Below are 17340 nucleotides of genomic sequence, written 5' to 3' on the forward strand. Positions count from 1 at the left end.
CACATTCTTCAATGTTCTTGTCATGATTAATAGTTGAAAAAATTTCAAAATTGAAACCCCTATAATGTATAGGCCTACTACAATACTACGAGTAGGACGTGATTATCTTCTTTTTTTTTTGAAGTAACGTCTGTAATATATGTCTTTCATTGCTGTATAGTGGACCACTGTTCTAGGGTTTATCTAGGTAAGCTAAAAAATGAAGAAAAAAAAAAGGTTTGCCTTACATGCATGATAATAAAACCCTCAGGACTTGAATTGACTTAATATCATTTTACATCCGTCCTCCCACTTTCCTGTTTTATTCACGTCTGCCCACTATTTGACCAAACTTGCTATGCAGTCTAGCAGTTTAAAACGAGGATTTCTTAGAGTTAAACAAATACATGTTCAGGAAATTATTTTCTTCTGAGCCAAATTTACTTTTTTTTTTACGATAAAGTTAGCAGGAGAAAATGACAAGCACTTCTAGAATCTTTTTTTTTTACAAAGCTTATATTATATCAACTCACTCTGTCTGTCTGGTAAAATGTTTGTACACATTATTTTTCCCACACCCATTCTCTGGTCAAATTGAAACTTTGCACAATTATTTCTTGTACGTGACAAAACAAGAATCAATTTGTAAAAAATTGACCAAACAGTTAATTAATTAATTCTTGTTTTTTTTATTGAACAAGGGAAAGAAATTGTACTTCACTGATGTGTTGGTATAAGAAAATTAGTCCCCTTTAAACTTGTGTAGAGAATTTTGAAAGTTTTAAACTAAAAATAGATAGCTATGAATACTATATTTATAGGCAATTCGCTGGCACAGTGGTTAGTGTATTGGCTTAAGCCGTCGAGTTCGAATTCAAGTGGTACAACTTTGTTTTTTTTTTTAATAAAATGCATTTAAAAAGCTGCCACGCTAACCTTCACATAGATATCTCTTTCTTTCTCTCCCCCTTTCCTTTCCCAACTGGTCCAGATTAAGTGATAGGATCATAGCGTATTGAGAGAAAGCTAAAAGCATGAAATGGCGCTAAACAAAAACAATGGGTAAAAATATTTCTAAGCGCACAGATTTATTATTCTTAGTCTAGCCCTAACTCTATTACAACTATAGAGTAATCGATTCCGACCTATTATTGGATTCGAAAGTGAAATTAACTTTGGACAATCATTCAATCGTAAACTTGAAAGCCAGTTGTAACTGGATGTTCTCCATTACCCACTATTGTTCCCATCTCAATGTATCGATTCACTGAGTGGCTCTCTAGACTAGAAAACACATTTTTGTTACTTCACGTCGATGTCTCTAACAAAGGGAGACAAAATAGTTACTTAGTCATTTGTTCATTGAGCCAGAGCTACGATAGTACAGATAAAGCTGGGATGTACAAGTCCGTGGTGCTGTTTATCTCGTTGGCTGATTGGCAGGGAATTAATTACAATAAGAAATTTAATAACTTCCTGTGAATGGGAGAGTGAGATAGAAAGTGACATTAGTTGGGTAAAAGTAAAGGCGGTTGGTCGTTGTGCTGGCCACATGACACCCTCGTTAACAGTGGATCACACAAACAGATGACCTTTACATCATCTGTCTCATAGAGGTCTGAAAGGGCAACTTTCCTTTTTTTTTACTTATTGTATATTTCAATTGGGTCACTCACAAAGCAATTATCTCAAACAGGTGTTCATTTCTTTTTGTAAATTAATTAAGCCACATTCTCGTCATGTTGACATTTTTCAATCATTTATTTTGACACCTTTTCATGATTCCATCGACCAGCCCTATATCTCTCGTACATTCGTGCAGCGTGACGACACATTTTAGTGACATTCCAGAAAGATCTCATCATTACATTTTGAATTAATTAGAAATTTTCAATAATTATTTCAATCTATTGGACTCAGGGGACCTAATAACAGTTATATTCTATTTTTCTTAGTACTGAATATCAGCAATATCCCTTTTTGCATATGGCCGCCCCCATACAAAGATAAGACAAATTACGACAAATAAAATCTGAATGTTTAGTTTACTAGGTTCACCTTCACCTATCCCTTACTCTGTAGGACTGTTGGGGCACCACACAAGATTTGTCGACCGTCTTTCTCCATTCCTCTCTGTCTTTTGCCTTTGAACAGAAAATATTAATTTAATTTTTAAAAATATTTTTATAGTACTTGTTTCGTTTGAGAAAAAAAAATCATTATTCCTTCTTCTAGTATTTAAAAAACAACAAAAAGTTGAAAAACTCTTTCGATTTTTTAGTTTATGTTGAAAGTAGAGTTGCTTCAAATAGCATTTCGAACTCTGAACCACACCACGTGACCAATATTTAGTATTTTTATGGTTGAAATGTAAGGAAAACATAAGGTCCAAACCCATGTCAACGAGAATGTGTGTGTGTGCGTAGGCTCGTGTTTGCAAGTTTGTTTGGCTGTGCTTTCACCTTTAGGGTGCGCTTATGCCAAGACGTGTTTGAGTGTAGGTGTGTTTGTTGATCAGAGATAAAGATTCGGCAAATTTCGGTAATCTACGTAAATAATATCTAGATCTAGGTCTAGAGCTACTGAAGCCTAATATGCAATGGTAGGAAAGCGGAAACTCATATTTAGATTTAGTAACTTTGTGACAGGTGGGGAAATGTGACGTGTGTTTGGCACGTTTTATGTCTAGGGGATGATTATTTTTGAAAGCAATCACACCCCCACTTATCAGCATATGAATCGGGAGCAGACACGCAACGAGACAAAGCAATGAAAGATAGATACAAAAGTTAAAATAAAAGAATATTTATTTACATAAATATACATATAAGAATAAAAGGGGGAGGGTTTGCATCTATCTCTAATTAGTAAGGTATTTTGATCATCACTGTAGCACCTAATAAGAGAGTATGTCACTTTGTCCTCTGACTTAGCTGGTTGTCCTGTTGATGTCGCAGCTGGCTGTGTCCTGGCTTGAGGTTCTGCAGCTGTAGGTGGCGCTCTAGCGGATAGAGGGACGCCGGCGATATAGTTCTTGCGGAGTCTCAGTCCCAAGTTCTAGTATCTGTAGTGGGCACAGTAGGGCGGGTGGCCGGATACCGTGGGCACAAGGTTACTGCGGGCAGAGCTGATCTGCCGTGGGCAGTGTAGGTAACAGGATATGTCCAGTTAGTTGCAGAGGGTTGGCGTAGCTATGACGTCTCACACAGATCTGAATCTACGGGAAGTCGCGCCTAATAGCTTGACAGGTGGGCTGTCGAATAGGCGGGCAATGCCGATAGCGCCAAGTGGTAGAGTTGAGTAGATCTCAGTAGGCAAGTGCAGCGCTGAATAGCACTAAGCACAACTGCAGGTAAATGGATCGTTGAGCCAGTAACTAGGCAATAGGTGATAGGCAAATAGGCAGGTAAGTGATCCGATAAATAGGCAGACACCTGAGGGAGGCTGCGGATAAATAAAGACAAGTTAGGACATGTCTCTCATGCATCTTATCGATGCCCTCGACTGAGGTGCATTCGTCAGATTGGTAAAATTGCTTTTGAGCACAAAAGGGGAGATGATGACAATGGGATTTGGGAAAATAGATGGCAGATAGTAGCAATATAGAAATGTACATAAAAGGGAAAGTAATAATATAAAAATGTACATAGAAGGGGAAATAATAATCTCAAATAAACAACACAGGTGGATAGAGAAAGAAAAGGGGGGGGGGTGAGTTGGGCGGTGGTCAGCGATCCAGATGGTTTGTTTACATATGACCGTGGGTCGAGAACAATGGAGCGTGCTTGAATGTCCCTTCAAGCGTCGCAACTCTCATTAGAGTAAAATGAGTAAAGGGGAGATAATTCGTTACAGGGGAGATAACTCGTATCTCTCTTCTAGACGCAGTATCAGTGCGCTAGTAAGATTATCAAGGCGGCCAACCGAGATAAAGGAAATAAAGTAAGATGTACAAATATATACATGGTTGCATCAACTATCAATTGAGCAACGTAGCATTAACAGGGTAATGCAGTATACAAATAAATACATAGAACATGTTTATGTTTTCTACTTACGCCAGTGAGAAATACACAATGCACTAATTAAATATAAATGAACTAAGCAAAATACACATGATAAAATCCAATGGAAATAGCACAAAAGTAATTGAGATGGAACTTGTGATTAAGTTCGGCTTACCACCAGGTATTCCTCTAGGAGAGAGAATGTATGAAGTAGTCCAGACTCGATAGCTCAGCTCGTATGAGAATGAAAGAGGGTCTGGCCCGATTTAATTTACTTTATATATGCCTGGGAAATGTGGGACACAGGAAATGTCCTAGGCTAAGAATTATCTTACACGTGGGTGAAATCCGACAAGAGCCGCACCTTGGAGTATCACGCGGTGTGTTGACCAGGGTAATCTCTTAGATCAAAGAGAGACGTGAGAAAAGGGGGGGGGGGAGGATTAGCTTGCATTCAAACCAAGGTGGTGTCAACCGCGGCTGTCAGACATCCTGTCGATAAGATCAATGTCTGAGCGTATCTTTGCCCCGGTCAAGGGAAGATAAATGAAAGGACTGGCCTAATTTTCTCCAAGGTGGTGGACTAAGTCTAGCCTGGTAGAGAGGAAAAGGTGTGGCGGGTGAATGATTTAGGGGTTGGATGGGGAAATAATTAAAATAAAATAAATAAATAATGAAAAATAATAATTAATGCTGTGATAAATTTGAGTGACTCTGACAGCGAGTTTTTGACTTGTCACATACGCCGCCGCCAAGATGGATCTATCGCAGAAAGATCCATAAAGTGCGAGCAGACTGATGTCACTCTAACTTTAAGATCAGTTGTTATCACAGCATTAGAAAAAAAATCTGGGAAAATAAAGGGATAGCCATGCCAGGAGGAGAGTCTGTCCAAGTCAGTCCGTGGTCTACTTTCCGTCCCTGATAACGTAGTCACCTGGGTGAAACATTTGGGGTTGTTCGGGAGAGTAGATTGGGCGATTGGGTGAGTAATAATTCCTTCCTGGGGCGGATTGGGGAGGGTGATTGGGGCTTAGGCGGGGTGCCCAAGGCACGTGTGCTCGTTGGGGCTTGCCTCCGAAGCCGCTGTGAGGCGCTTCTTCACGAGAGTAAGTAGTTAGCTTACCTCGGTATCGTCTGACATGATCAATGTCAGGGAAGAGTGGCCTGATAAAGAATGTGGAGTTCTGCCTGAGAACGTCCCCACGAGTACTATAATTTGGCTTACGTCGGGGCTTCCTGACATGGTCAATGCCAGGGGAGGGTTGATTTCGCATGGTGGCTGAGGAGCCATGGTGAGAAGTGTTTTCACGAGCGCGAGGGTTCGGCTTACCTCGTGACTTCCTGACACTATCAATGCCAGGGGGAGGCTGATTCGGAATGGTGGCTGAGGAGCCATGAAAAGGAGTGAGTCCACGAGAGCAAGGGTTCATCTTACCTCGGGGCATTCTGACACTGTCAATGTCAGAGGAAGGATGCATGATTGTGGCTGAGTAGCCTGGGTCAAATAGATCCTCACGAGCGCGGGTGTACGACTTAACTCGTGACTTCCCAGCAGTGTCAATGCCAGGGCAGAGTGGTTTGAGCTTTGCTGATGAGTCGGGACTGAGCGTGTTAGCGTGGTGACCAGGGCTTCCAACCAGCTGGTTGCTGCCACGTTTCTGCTTCGTCGATCTACCGACGGGCAGAGAGAAGTATGGCTTGTTGACTACTCCAAGAGGGACATATTTGGAGCCTAGAATGAAATCATATACTGGCGTGTCCATGACGGCGGCGTCGATGGTGCCATGTACGTATCTGCATTCTACGTGGACTCTAGCAATAGGAAGAATCTTTGGAGGAATCTCACGGTCAAGGGACTGAATCGTCACAGTTCTATCTGTGAGATCAGCCGGATCAACCAGTGCTTTGCAGATAACTGAGCTTACCGCACAGCCTGTGTCAAATAGGGACCGGACATACCGTCCGTTAACCAGAATCTTCTCTATCCCGGGGGAAGATGAGACAGGGTGAGGAAGTGCCGGTAGGACTTCCATTTTCCTAGAGCCAAGGGCAGTGTGTTCAGGGGCCACAGTCAGTGTTGATATGACGTATGGGTCGCCCGCTGTTCTATCAGTCTGTGTTTGCTGATTAGACGCAGAGGGTTTGGGGACCGCGGTCATTACTGAAATGGTCTGTGAGGCCCGCTGCTTTTGGCGGTTGGGTTGGTGGCTACGCATGCTGTTGTTGCAGTCACGGTAGGCACGGTTAGGTTTGTTGCCACGCGTGCTGTTGTTACAGTCACGGTGGGCTTGGTTGTTCTGGTCATGACGAGGCTTACGTGCTGGAAAGTTGCCGTTTTTGTGCAAGGCTGGTTGTTGGACTGGTGCCTTTTTAGGTTGGGGTTGGCTTGGGGGCATGGGCTGAATTGGGGCGTCGCAGTTTGCAGGACTATTAGACTGAGCAGGAGGGTTGGGCTGGGTGGACAATGTGGAATCATCGAGAGGAGGGATATCAGGTATGAAAGCTTCATCCTTGGCAGCAACTTCTGTGTCCGTTTGGGCAGTGTACCCGCTTTGGATGTGAGTCGTGGTTTTACTCTCCTCTGCTTCCCGGTCTTGTCTTGCCGGTGTGGTGTTCAGCTCCAAACTCTGCGGCCTATAGCTCTGTCTGATTTCTGGTGTTTTCTGTTCATGGGCTTTGTCCAATTCTTCCATTTCTTGCTTGTATTTCCTTTCATTGTCAATCAACCGGCGTACGATGACTTCCAACTCGGGGTCTTTATATCCAAGGAGTATCATAATCTCCTCAACTTCAGAATCTAATTCTGTTGAGTCCATGATAATAGAGGACGGATTAGAAAAAGTATGAAATGGGATAGAGGAAAGGGCCACTGGAGAGCAATTGCTCCTAAGTTACAGGAAAAAGTGCAGAAGGAATGCGGTGTCTGCCTAAGTTAATCACAAAGTTCCTGCAAGGAAATGTTACACATGAAATGCAATAATAGTAATAAATAAAATATGACAGAAGTGACACTCTTGATAATGCGAAGTGATGATTTTTATAAATATTTTTAGAAAAATATTGATAGGAATTTAGTTATTGCTGCCTGTTCGTGCCTGCTGTACTAAAGGGTTAAATCCACGGACGGGCTCGCCAAAATGTGACAGGTGGGGAAATGTGACGTGTGTTTGGCACGTTTTATGTCTAGGGGATGATTATTTTTGAAAGCAATCACACCCCCACTTATCAGCATATGAATCGGGAGCAGACACGCAACGAGACAAAGCAATGAAAGATAGATACAAAAGTTAAAATAAAAGAATATTTATTTACATAAATATACATATAAGAATAAAAGGGGGAGGGTTTGCATCTATCTCTAATTAGTAAGGTATTTTGATCATCACTGTAGCACCTAATAAGAGAGTATGTCACTTTGTCCTCTGACTTAGCTGGTTGTCCTGTTGATGTCGCAGCTGGCTGTGTCCTGGCTTGAGGTTCTGCAGCTGTAGGTGGCGCTCTAGCGGATAGAGGGACGCCGGCGATATAGTTCTTGCGGAGTCTCAGTCCCAAGTTCTAGTATCTGTAGTGGGCACAGTAGGGCGGGTGGCCGGATACCGTGGGCACAAGGTTACTGCGGGCAGAGCTGATCTGCCGTGGGCAGTGTAGGTAACAGGATATGTCCAGTTAGTTGCAGAGGGTTGGCGTAGCTATGACGTCTCACACAGATCTGAATCTACGGGAAGTCGCGCCTAATAGCTTGACAGGTGGGCTGTCGAATAGGCGGGCAATGCCGATAGCGCCAAGTGGTAGAGTTGAGTAGATCTCAGTAGGCAAGTGCAGCGCTGAATAGCACTAAGCACAACTGCAGGTAAATGGATCGTTGAGCCAGTAACTAGGCAATAGGTGATAGGCAAATAGGCAGGTAAGTGATCCGATAAATAGGCAGACACCTGAGGGAGGCTGCGGATAAATAAAGACAAGTTAGGACATGTCTCTCATGCATCTTATCGATGCCCTCGACTGAGGTGCATTCGTCAGATTGGTAAAATTGCTTTTGAGCACAAAAGGGGAGATGATGACAATGGGATTTGGGAAAATAGATGGCAGATAGTAGCAATATAGAAATGTACATAAAAGGGAAAGTAATAATATAAAAATGTACATAGAAGGGGAAATAATAATCTCAAATAAACAACACAGGTGGATAGAGAAAGAAAAGGGGGGGGGGGTGAGTTGGGCGGTGGTCAGCGATCCAGATGGTTTGTTTACATATGACCGTGGGTCGAGAACAATGGAGCGTGCTTGAATGTCCCTTCAAGCGTCGCAACTCTCATTAGAGTAAAATGAGTAAAGGGGAGATAATTCGTTACAGGGGAGATAACTCGTATCTCTCTTCTAGACGCAGTATCAGTGCGCTAGTAAGATTATCAAGGCGGCCAACCGAGATAAAGGAAATAAAGTAAGATGTACAAATATATACATGGTTGCATCAACTATCAATTGAGCAACGTAGCATTAACAGGGTAATGCAGTATACAAATAAATACATAGAACATGTTTATGTTTTCTACTTACGCCAGTGAGAAATACACAATGCACTAATTAAATATAAATGAACTAAGCAAAATACACATGATAAAATCCAATGGAAATAGCACAAAAGTAATTGAGATGGAACTTGTGATTAAGTTCGGCTTACCACCAGGTATTCCTCTAGGAGAGAGAATGTATGAAGTAGTCCAGACTCGATAGCTCAGCTCGTATGAGAATGAAAGAGGGTCTGGCCCGATTTAATTTACTTTATATATGCCTGGGAAATGTGGGACACAGGAAATGTCCTAGGCTAAGAATTATCTTACACGTGGGTGAAATCCGACAAGAGCCGCACCTTGGAGTATCACGCGGTGTGTTGACCAGGGTAATCTCTTAGATCAAAGAGAGACGTGAGAAAAGGGGGGGGGGGGAGGATTAGCTTGCATTCAAACCAAGGTGGTGTCAACCGCGGCTGTCAGACATCCTGTCGATAAGATCAATGTCTGAGCGTATCTTTGCCCCGGTCAAGGGAAGATAAATGAAAGGACTGGCCTAATTTTCTCCAAGGTGGTGGACTAAGTCTAGCCTGGTAGAGAGGAAAAGGTGTGGCGGGTGAATGATTTAGGGGTTGGATGGGGAAATAATTAAAATAAAATAAATAAATAATGAAAAATAATAATTAATGCTGTGATAAATTTGAGTGACTCTGACAGCGAGTTTTTGACTTGTCACAAACTTGTTGTCGATAGTGTGACAAATGCTGGCACAGCCAGAGGATAGTGAAATATGCAGACAGAGTGCGAGCTTTTTTAGAACGAATGGACTAAAAAAAATGTGACAGCGAATAAAGGATGTGTTCGGAAGCACCACTAGATGGTAAGACATAACGAGACAAAGAGATAAGTTATTAGTTGGTGGTATAGTTTGTCTAACTTTTTAAGTCATCGTCTAAATAAAACTTTTAAAGAGAATCACCGTATTGGTCAAATATAGTTCGTCCGGTGTTCTAAAAATAGATTTTATGATTATAATAAATGTATTGAGGATTTTCGTAATTTGGGTAGTCACAGTTATCTGCTCTTTGCTTACAGTTTTGATTTTTTTAGATCTGTTTCAAGTTCTGTGGCGTAGCTAGGAATTTACCATCACTTTGGGGGCCCGGTGGTCTTGATCTCTGTGGGGGCCCGGTGGTCTTGATCTCTGTGGGGGCCTCTGTATTTTGCGTAAAAAAATATTTAATATTTAATGTAAAAAAAAAAAACCCACTCCTTTGGGGGCCCCCCTCAAGTTTGGGCTCGGGTGGGATTTTCAAATTCTACCCCTCCGTCCCGCACCCTAGCTACGCCTGTGTTCAAGCTCTTAAAGGAGCATGAGGCAATAGAGAGGAGAAACTGAAGAGAAATTCATATGGATAAATGTGGAGGCAACGTAATGGTCTCTAAAGACAAAAACTTAATAAGAACATGAAAAGAGATATCGAAATCAATATGTCAAACAATGTCAAGGACGCTCTATTGAAATATTAGTTATATCACTGCTGCTAACAAAATAATAAAATTACAGAGTGCAAACATTGCAAGAATTTAAAAATTTGATTCCTAGACTCGCGGTGGCTAAGCCGTAAAGCGCTTGGCTTCCGAACCGACGGGTACTGTGTTCGAATCCGTTGATGGCTGGAATTTATTCTTAATTCTTATCTTATGATATTTTCTACAGCATTGCCCTATATAAGGAGGCGCGGTGGCTAAGTGGTAGAGCGCTTGGCTTCCGAACCGAGGGTCGAATTCTGGTGAAGACTGGGATTTTTAATTTCGGGATTTTGTAGTCTGAGTCCACCTAGCTCTAATGAGTACCAGACATTTGTTGGGGAAAAGTAAAGGCGGTTGGTCGTTGTGCTGGCCACATAACTCCCTCGTTAACCGTGGCCTCAGAAACAGATGATTTTTACATCTGCGCCATAGATCGCAAGGTATGAGAGGAGAACTAGACTAGATTCTGCATTCCTAATATAAGATCATAACTTTCTGAAATTCAAAGTTAAGCATCTATGCTAACAGTGGAGTCACTGAGAGCTTCACTCTCCAAAAGGAGTGGGGGGGGGGAGGCGAGAAGACTTCACAAATTAAACCAGAAAAGAAATTATATTTAATGTATAGTTACTCTAGTGTGGCATTAGGTAAGGTCATATTTATTAATGTCTTCAAATGAAGCTCAGGGCCTCCACCTTATTAAACCCGGCGCTGAAACTTACCAATGCTTCCGTATCCCTCATACCGGATACACCGCATACTCCAAATCATGAAGTACATTACTCCATTTATTTGGCTTCAAAATTCAGCATTACAAAGGTAGTGCTTTGGTAACTAATTCATCATTATCAAACTCCTTGTGAGTGCCCTAGGGCTTCAGAAGATCAAATCCCGCTCTGCGGTCGTGCGTTGTACACTATTGATAACTCATTGCCTTTGGCATGGCGTGTTTAACTTTTATTGAATAATACTAACAAAAAAAAGCTCACAAAGTGTAACAGATGGTTAGTGTCATTAAAACGAAAAGATAATTACAGAAGTCATTAAGTTCATATGTCGGCCTACTCAAGGTCGGATTTAAGAGATAGCAGACGGGGCTACTGCACCGGGGCCTCCACACACTTAAATCCGGCCCTGGACCTAATGTAGTTAACTTCTAAGATAAACTTTAAAACAAAACAAAAAAGGTTGGGGAAAGGCAGAGTGTGTGCAGTGGGAGGGAGAGTATTGGTGGGTGAACAGGTCGAGCAGACGTAAAGGTAGTGTCTAAAAATAGACATCTAAATCCCACCACGTGATAGGATTAAGTTAGACTAGTCCGTTTTAGCTGATGTAGTGGCGAGTACCTGATATGGTAGTACTTTTTTTTAAATTTCTTCTGGATTTAGCTCAATCTTGCTAGATCTAGTTCGTGTAGACTTAAATGTCTTTTGAATTCTTGGATTATCTACTTAACAATAGCAATAGTAATACACGTCTGCTTCAGATTAGGCCCTGTGTATAGAGAAGAACAAACCGAACTCTGTGAAGACTATGTTTTTTTTACTTATACCTTTTGGTTTCAATGATAAGGTCACTATGTCAATCAATCAATCCAAAATGATTTATTGTATTCAGTCTCGGAACATCTCACACTCCGTTATTTCATGGGAGTAGACTTCTGCTACTTTTAAATATGGTTGTATTTCCGGGTCAGGGGTGTGTGCTACCACCAATGTGACATCCCCAGCATCAACAGAGTGGATGGAAAGCTTGTCAAGCAACTGACGCCCCTCGGAACACACCCTCCACCCGACAATGTCCACACGAGAACCCAATGTCAACAGAACACATTTTTAACAACTAATTTTTTAACAACTCAAAATTTAAAGCCTGGGTTTTTTTTTTCATGGGGATCCATCCGCTGTGACCTTGTATGTTAAAGCGCACTTGAAGCTAGGTTTAAACTTAAATTCACACATGTATGGGCCGTGCCATTGGCAATACTGTTAGCTATTTGCTTTGCGTTGTCTTTTTAGAGTTTTGCACTCTGGACATCACAGGAGTTTTACACCATTCAAGAATTGTGCAGTTTTATTTCCCCGCATTTTATTGTTATGGGATTCACATTTCGTTTTTACTTTAGCGGCTACATTCAGGTTTCAAAGTATCGTTAATTGTGATTACTGTTCATCGAGATATCGATTACACATTAAGTGGATTTTTTTTTCAAAGTGAACCCGTCAGATGATCAATTGGCTGTGGAGGTTCGATACTTTGTTAATCATCGATTACTTAACAAGTCAGTTTCCTAGATAGTGACACATTTATTCGTTTATTTGTGGGATTAAATCAGTTCGTCTGCTCCGAAATGGCGGGGGCTGTTCAGTATCGACAAAAAAGTAAGTAGCCAGAAGCTGTGAATGTTTACTAATGAGTTACTGTTGTTGTTTTAAATTATGACCTATTTTAGCACAGGTTGACGTTATTCGTAATTATCAACCGACCACAATTCTCTGTTTATACATGGAGTCTGTCTGTCGAAATGTAGAGTCTATACAACTGTCCGGCTGTTGATGCATTGTATGATGATATATAGAGTTTACAGTTTACACGTCTGTCTGTTGATATGGGAATCTAAACCACTGTCTGTCTATTGATATTCAGAGTACACAACTGTCTGCCTGTTGATAAGTAGAACCTAAACCAATGTCTCTCTGATGATAAATAGTCTGATATGTAGATTCTATACAACTGTCTGTCTGACGATATGTAGAATTTATATAATTCTCTCTGATGAAATGTAGAGTCTAAACAATTGTCTGAAGATAGTTAGAATTTATACAACTGTCTGTCTGATAATATGTAGAATTTATATAACTGTCTTTCTGATGAAATGTAGAGTCTAAACAATTGTCTGATGATAGTTAGAATTTATACAACTGTCTGTCTGATAATATGTAGAATATATACAAATGTCTATCTGATGAAATAGGTCTGTCAGTCTGTGATTCAGAGTATATCTTTATAAACCACTGACAGACCTATGTATCCTTATCAATGGTTTATCATTCATTGACGTATCAACATGAGCAGATGCATGAATTGTTTAAACTGGAAAAACTTACTGTAACTAACAGTGTTGAGGGATGTACAGAAGGTCCAACCGCAGACCCTCAATCAGAGTTTTTTGGAACCGCTGAATGCGTGTCGAAAACACTATTGACAACCCATAGGCTGCCACATGGTACACTGTCATTATCAAATCATGAGCAAGTAGTCTTTGTCTGGCACTGTCAGAATGGAGATTTGTTTAAAGGGCAACAAGATTCATTCTATTCCCTTTCACTATGCCCAGTGAGGCATTGTATTTTTTTTTACGAAGTGGCATTGCTGGTACAGTACCGCCCTCAGAAAAACAAAAACAAAACAACTTCAATTTAGAAATTATCTATGAAGTCAGTTTTCGCCATGTCTTCGGCTCATATCACAATAGGTGTCAATAGGGGCCGAAAATGAGGGGGGGGGGTAAGGCAGTAAAACTGAAGGGTTACATGCTTAACTTCTGGTGTACGGCTGAGACTGTGCCCCTCCTACACTGTTGCCACTCGTATAACATAAATGATGACCAGTGTGGGCTGAATGTAAGGATGACATTCCAATGTCTAGATCTATAGTAGATTTTGATGGCTTGTTTGTTCTCACAGTCTTTTTATCGCACTTTTCGAAGATGATTTAAACTTCAGTTTCTTTCTGCACTTTATATTGCACTGCTGGTTGATTTTTTTTCCATAGAAATTGGTTTTCATTGCAATATTTCATGACATTTCTTTCCCTTATTGTAAAGATGTATACTTATAGTCTGTTTCAGATTTTCTAGTTTTTTAGCCAAATTTAAATAATTTTCTTTTTTGGCTGCTAAAAATTATAACGGTCTGACTAGAGTTTTCCCAGTGTGGCTAAAGAGTTAGAAATTCTTTTCCCATCGATATACATTAACTATAGGCTAGGAAAGTCGTTAGAGCCGTTTTCGAGAATCGCGTCCATCCACCCTTTTTCGACCCGGAAGGTTTTGCCCGAAAGTGTGACTCAAATAGAAGTATTGTAAAAAAGAAATATTATTTAAAAAAGATAAAAAAATAACAAAATAAAGATGAAGAATAAGAAAAAACTGGCAAGGGGGGGGGGGGCGTTAATAGTAATAGTAAAAATAATAATAAATACTACTACTACTAATTAAACATCTCAGCGTGGGACGATGTGTTTGTGTCTCTGTTGTTAAGAGACGAGGAACACGCTCTAGATATCACCTTACATTCCTAGCCAGACTTATGTTTTTAAAACTTAGATCAACTGCACCAGACATTTCTCTGTGAAAATAGAAATCTAGCTTGGGTCCATATTTGTTCTTCTTCTATGTTTATCTTTTTCACTGATCGACGTTTCTCAAACCTAAAGGACTAGAGTACGCCTAGGGGACTGTTATCACTGACAGGCGAAAGTGTAAAGGTGGGGAGGTGAGGTAACGTATTGGGAAGGAATTTGTTGAAATGGTGACAACGCTTCTAATAAACGGTTCATGTCCGTGTGTTTAAATGGTGTAAGTTCTGGGGGGGGGGTATATGTAATGAATATAAGTAATGGAAGTAAATGTAATGTAATTGTAATGTAAATGTAATGTAAATGTAATGTAAGTCCATAGATAATTTAGACACGTATATTAGAGAAAACTTGTATTTTTGTCTATTTGTAGGTACGCTTTACTCTCTCTGTGTGTCTTTCTCTCTTTTAGTCTCTCTCTCCTCTCTCCCTTATCTCTCTCTCTGTCTTTTTTTTTGTCTTCCCTTCCATCTCTTCTCCAACCCTTCTCTTTCTCTCTCTCTCTTGTCTTTCTTCCATCTCTTCTTTCCTCTACTCCAGCGGTTCTCAACCTTTTAAGCTCGGCGACCCATTTTTACAATCCCCCACTCTGCCGCGACCCCCCCCACACACACACACATTAAGCAATAGAAGAGTAGACAATAACAATCCATAGTTTCGATGGTCATAAGCAACCCCTGGCAAATGGTCAATCGACCCCCAAAGGGGTCGCGATCCACAGGTTGAGAACCCCTGCTCTACTCCCTATCGCTCTCTCTCTCTTGCTTACATCTCTTCTTTTCCCTACTCCCTATCTCTCTCATTCTCTCTCTCTCTCTCTCTCTGTCTCTCTATCACATCTCTCGCTTGCTTCACTCAATCAAGGACAAGGACCCTTAAGCCAGTTAGCTTATTGGGACAAGGACTCTAAAGCCAGTTAATTTATGGGGACAAGGACTCTCAAGCCATTTAAATTATGTGGACAAGGACTCTCAAGCCGTTTAACTTATGTAAAAAAAACTTTCAGCCTGCTTATGAGAACCAGGTCTCTCAATCGTGTATCCCTTGAGGACAAGATTCTGGAACCATTAAATAGACAGGGACTCCCAGACTAGTTTACATTTAAGGACAAGGACTCTCAAACCAGTAAACAGACAAAGACTTCAAACTCACTATGACAACTACTCTCAGCCATTTAATTTATGAAGATGACTCTTAAATGAGTAAACAGACAATAACTTCCAAAAAACAGAAGTCAGGAGGATAAGCTGTCTCAGCCAGTTCACTTATCAGTTCTTCAGTCTGCCCCCACAGTCTTTTGACGTCTCTGCTAAGCAGCCGCAAAAAACCTTAACTTTGTTTTGCTTTTTATTCCCATCATTTAACAGCCAGTTTTATCTTCCCGCCATTCAGGTGAAAGTATTTGAAAAATGCGTCGCCATATTGACCTAATTCACTTGCCATTATTTCCAACTTCTGCTCCTCCTTCTTATTTTAGTTTAGGAAAAAAAAAATCAGATTTCTCCCATCGACCGTATTGATATAACCCATTTTTATGTTGGACCGTGACATAATCGTGTAGTGCCTTGTAATCGATCGCTCACTTATAACAACAGTACTACAAACCCGTCGAAAACAAAGCTTCTCAGTTATCGATATTGAAAACGTATTAGCCGCGGAGTGCAGTACCTAAAGAGGACGAATACGATACCTGGTACCAGACGACGAAAGAAATGAACACGCGCGCGATTACAAAGATGTAACCATAGAACACTATTGGTCAACAAAAATGAAAATGATGTCTGAAACTTTTGAGACATGGTTTAAATATCGAAACAAGCGATATACTTTTGAATCGTTGATAGTCATGGAATTTTAAATGAGTTGAAAATGAGTTCCTGAATCTACCCTGCCTTATAAGTACCCGGGATCTGTTTTGGGAAAGTGAAGACAGTTGGTCATTGTCATAGCCACATGGTATTCTTGTAAACTCTTGGCCTAGCTATGGGATGAGGTCTATTTCATTTGAGTTGTACTGCGGTCGTTGGTTTGTAGCTTGAGACAGCTAGTAGAACTGAATAAAGGTAGGGGTAGTACATTCTTAGTGTAGAGCTTGAAATAAATAGGAACAAGCTTCTTTTAAAACAGCTGAATATTACCTCTATTTATAAATATACACAGCTTTAATTTGAAAGTAGATATAGTGAAAGCGAGAATCGATTACAAGGTAGCCACACTTTGTCATCAGTGTATATATAACAATAAGATGCCCTTGTACCTTAGCGAACTGATCACTCCGTATGTCTCTCAGAGAGCCCTGCGCTCAATGGACTCATCGCTTCTAGTGGTGGTAAGTTTCTCCCTCAAAAGCTACGATCTGCTGGCTTTTTCAGTGCACGGACCAAAGGTTTGGAACTCACTCCCCATTGATCTCAGACAGGCAACATCCTACACTTCTTTCAAGAAAAACATTAAAACCTACCTGTTTAAAACTTTTTTAGATTAGTTTGTCATGTAAGCTCTTGTGTTTGTGTTTGTAATGTTATCACAGTGCCTTGAGCTCACCTCTTCAGGCAGCGTTATCACATGCAATGGCGATGCATATCACGATGTCGCTTGTCGGATAAGAAAAGCAGAAGCCGTCTTCCAAAAAAAACAACTACGGCCTATCTGGGCAAACAAATGAATAAGCCTGTAGACAAAAGATCTGCCACAAATACAATTCTCGTTGAAAAGAGACTAAACGTGGCTCTACAGCGATTTCTGAGAATAATCTTGACGGAGAACAATGCTGAGATCGTGTCTCTTATAGAGAAGCTCTTTCCCGCCCAGGCAATCGTCCGCTGGGTGAAATGTTGACCAAACATCTCTTATACAAGAGGAAATACGTTGACCAAAGCCAGCTATAAAATGGAAGCTGAAAAGAGGAAAAGGAAAGGTCATGTATTACATGGAGTCGCAGCTTCTTA

The 17340-nt window shown here is 40.8% G+C and overlaps 1 protein-coding gene across 5 annotated transcripts in view; it reads left to right on the forward strand.

The window, feature by feature from the left end:
- Positions 1 to 17340, forward strand: part of LOC106074676 (1-phosphatidylinositol 4,5-bisphosphate phosphodiesterase delta-4-like) — a 96876-nt gene that overhangs the window by 26050 nt on the left and 53486 nt on the right. The window contains exon 1 of one of the 5 annotated variants that reach the window (XM_056043359.1): positions 9248 to 9380. The exons of 3 other annotated variants lie outside the window; for them this stretch is intronic. In XM_056043359.1, the coding sequence (XP_055899334.1) occupies positions 9356 to 9380 (25 nt within the window). In that variant the 5' untranslated portion in view covers positions 9248 to 9355. Of the gene's footprint in view, positions 1 to 9247; positions 9381 to 12038; positions 12415 to 17340 lie in introns of those variants that run through there. One more of the 5 variants, XM_056043358.1, reaches the window with a different exon arrangement.

This window comes from Biomphalaria glabrata, chromosome 10, assembly GCF_947242115.1.
Source record: "Biomphalaria glabrata chromosome 10, xgBioGlab47.1, whole genome shotgun sequence".
NCBI classification, from domain to species: Eukaryota; Metazoa; Mollusca; class Gastropoda; family Planorbidae; genus Biomphalaria; species Biomphalaria glabrata.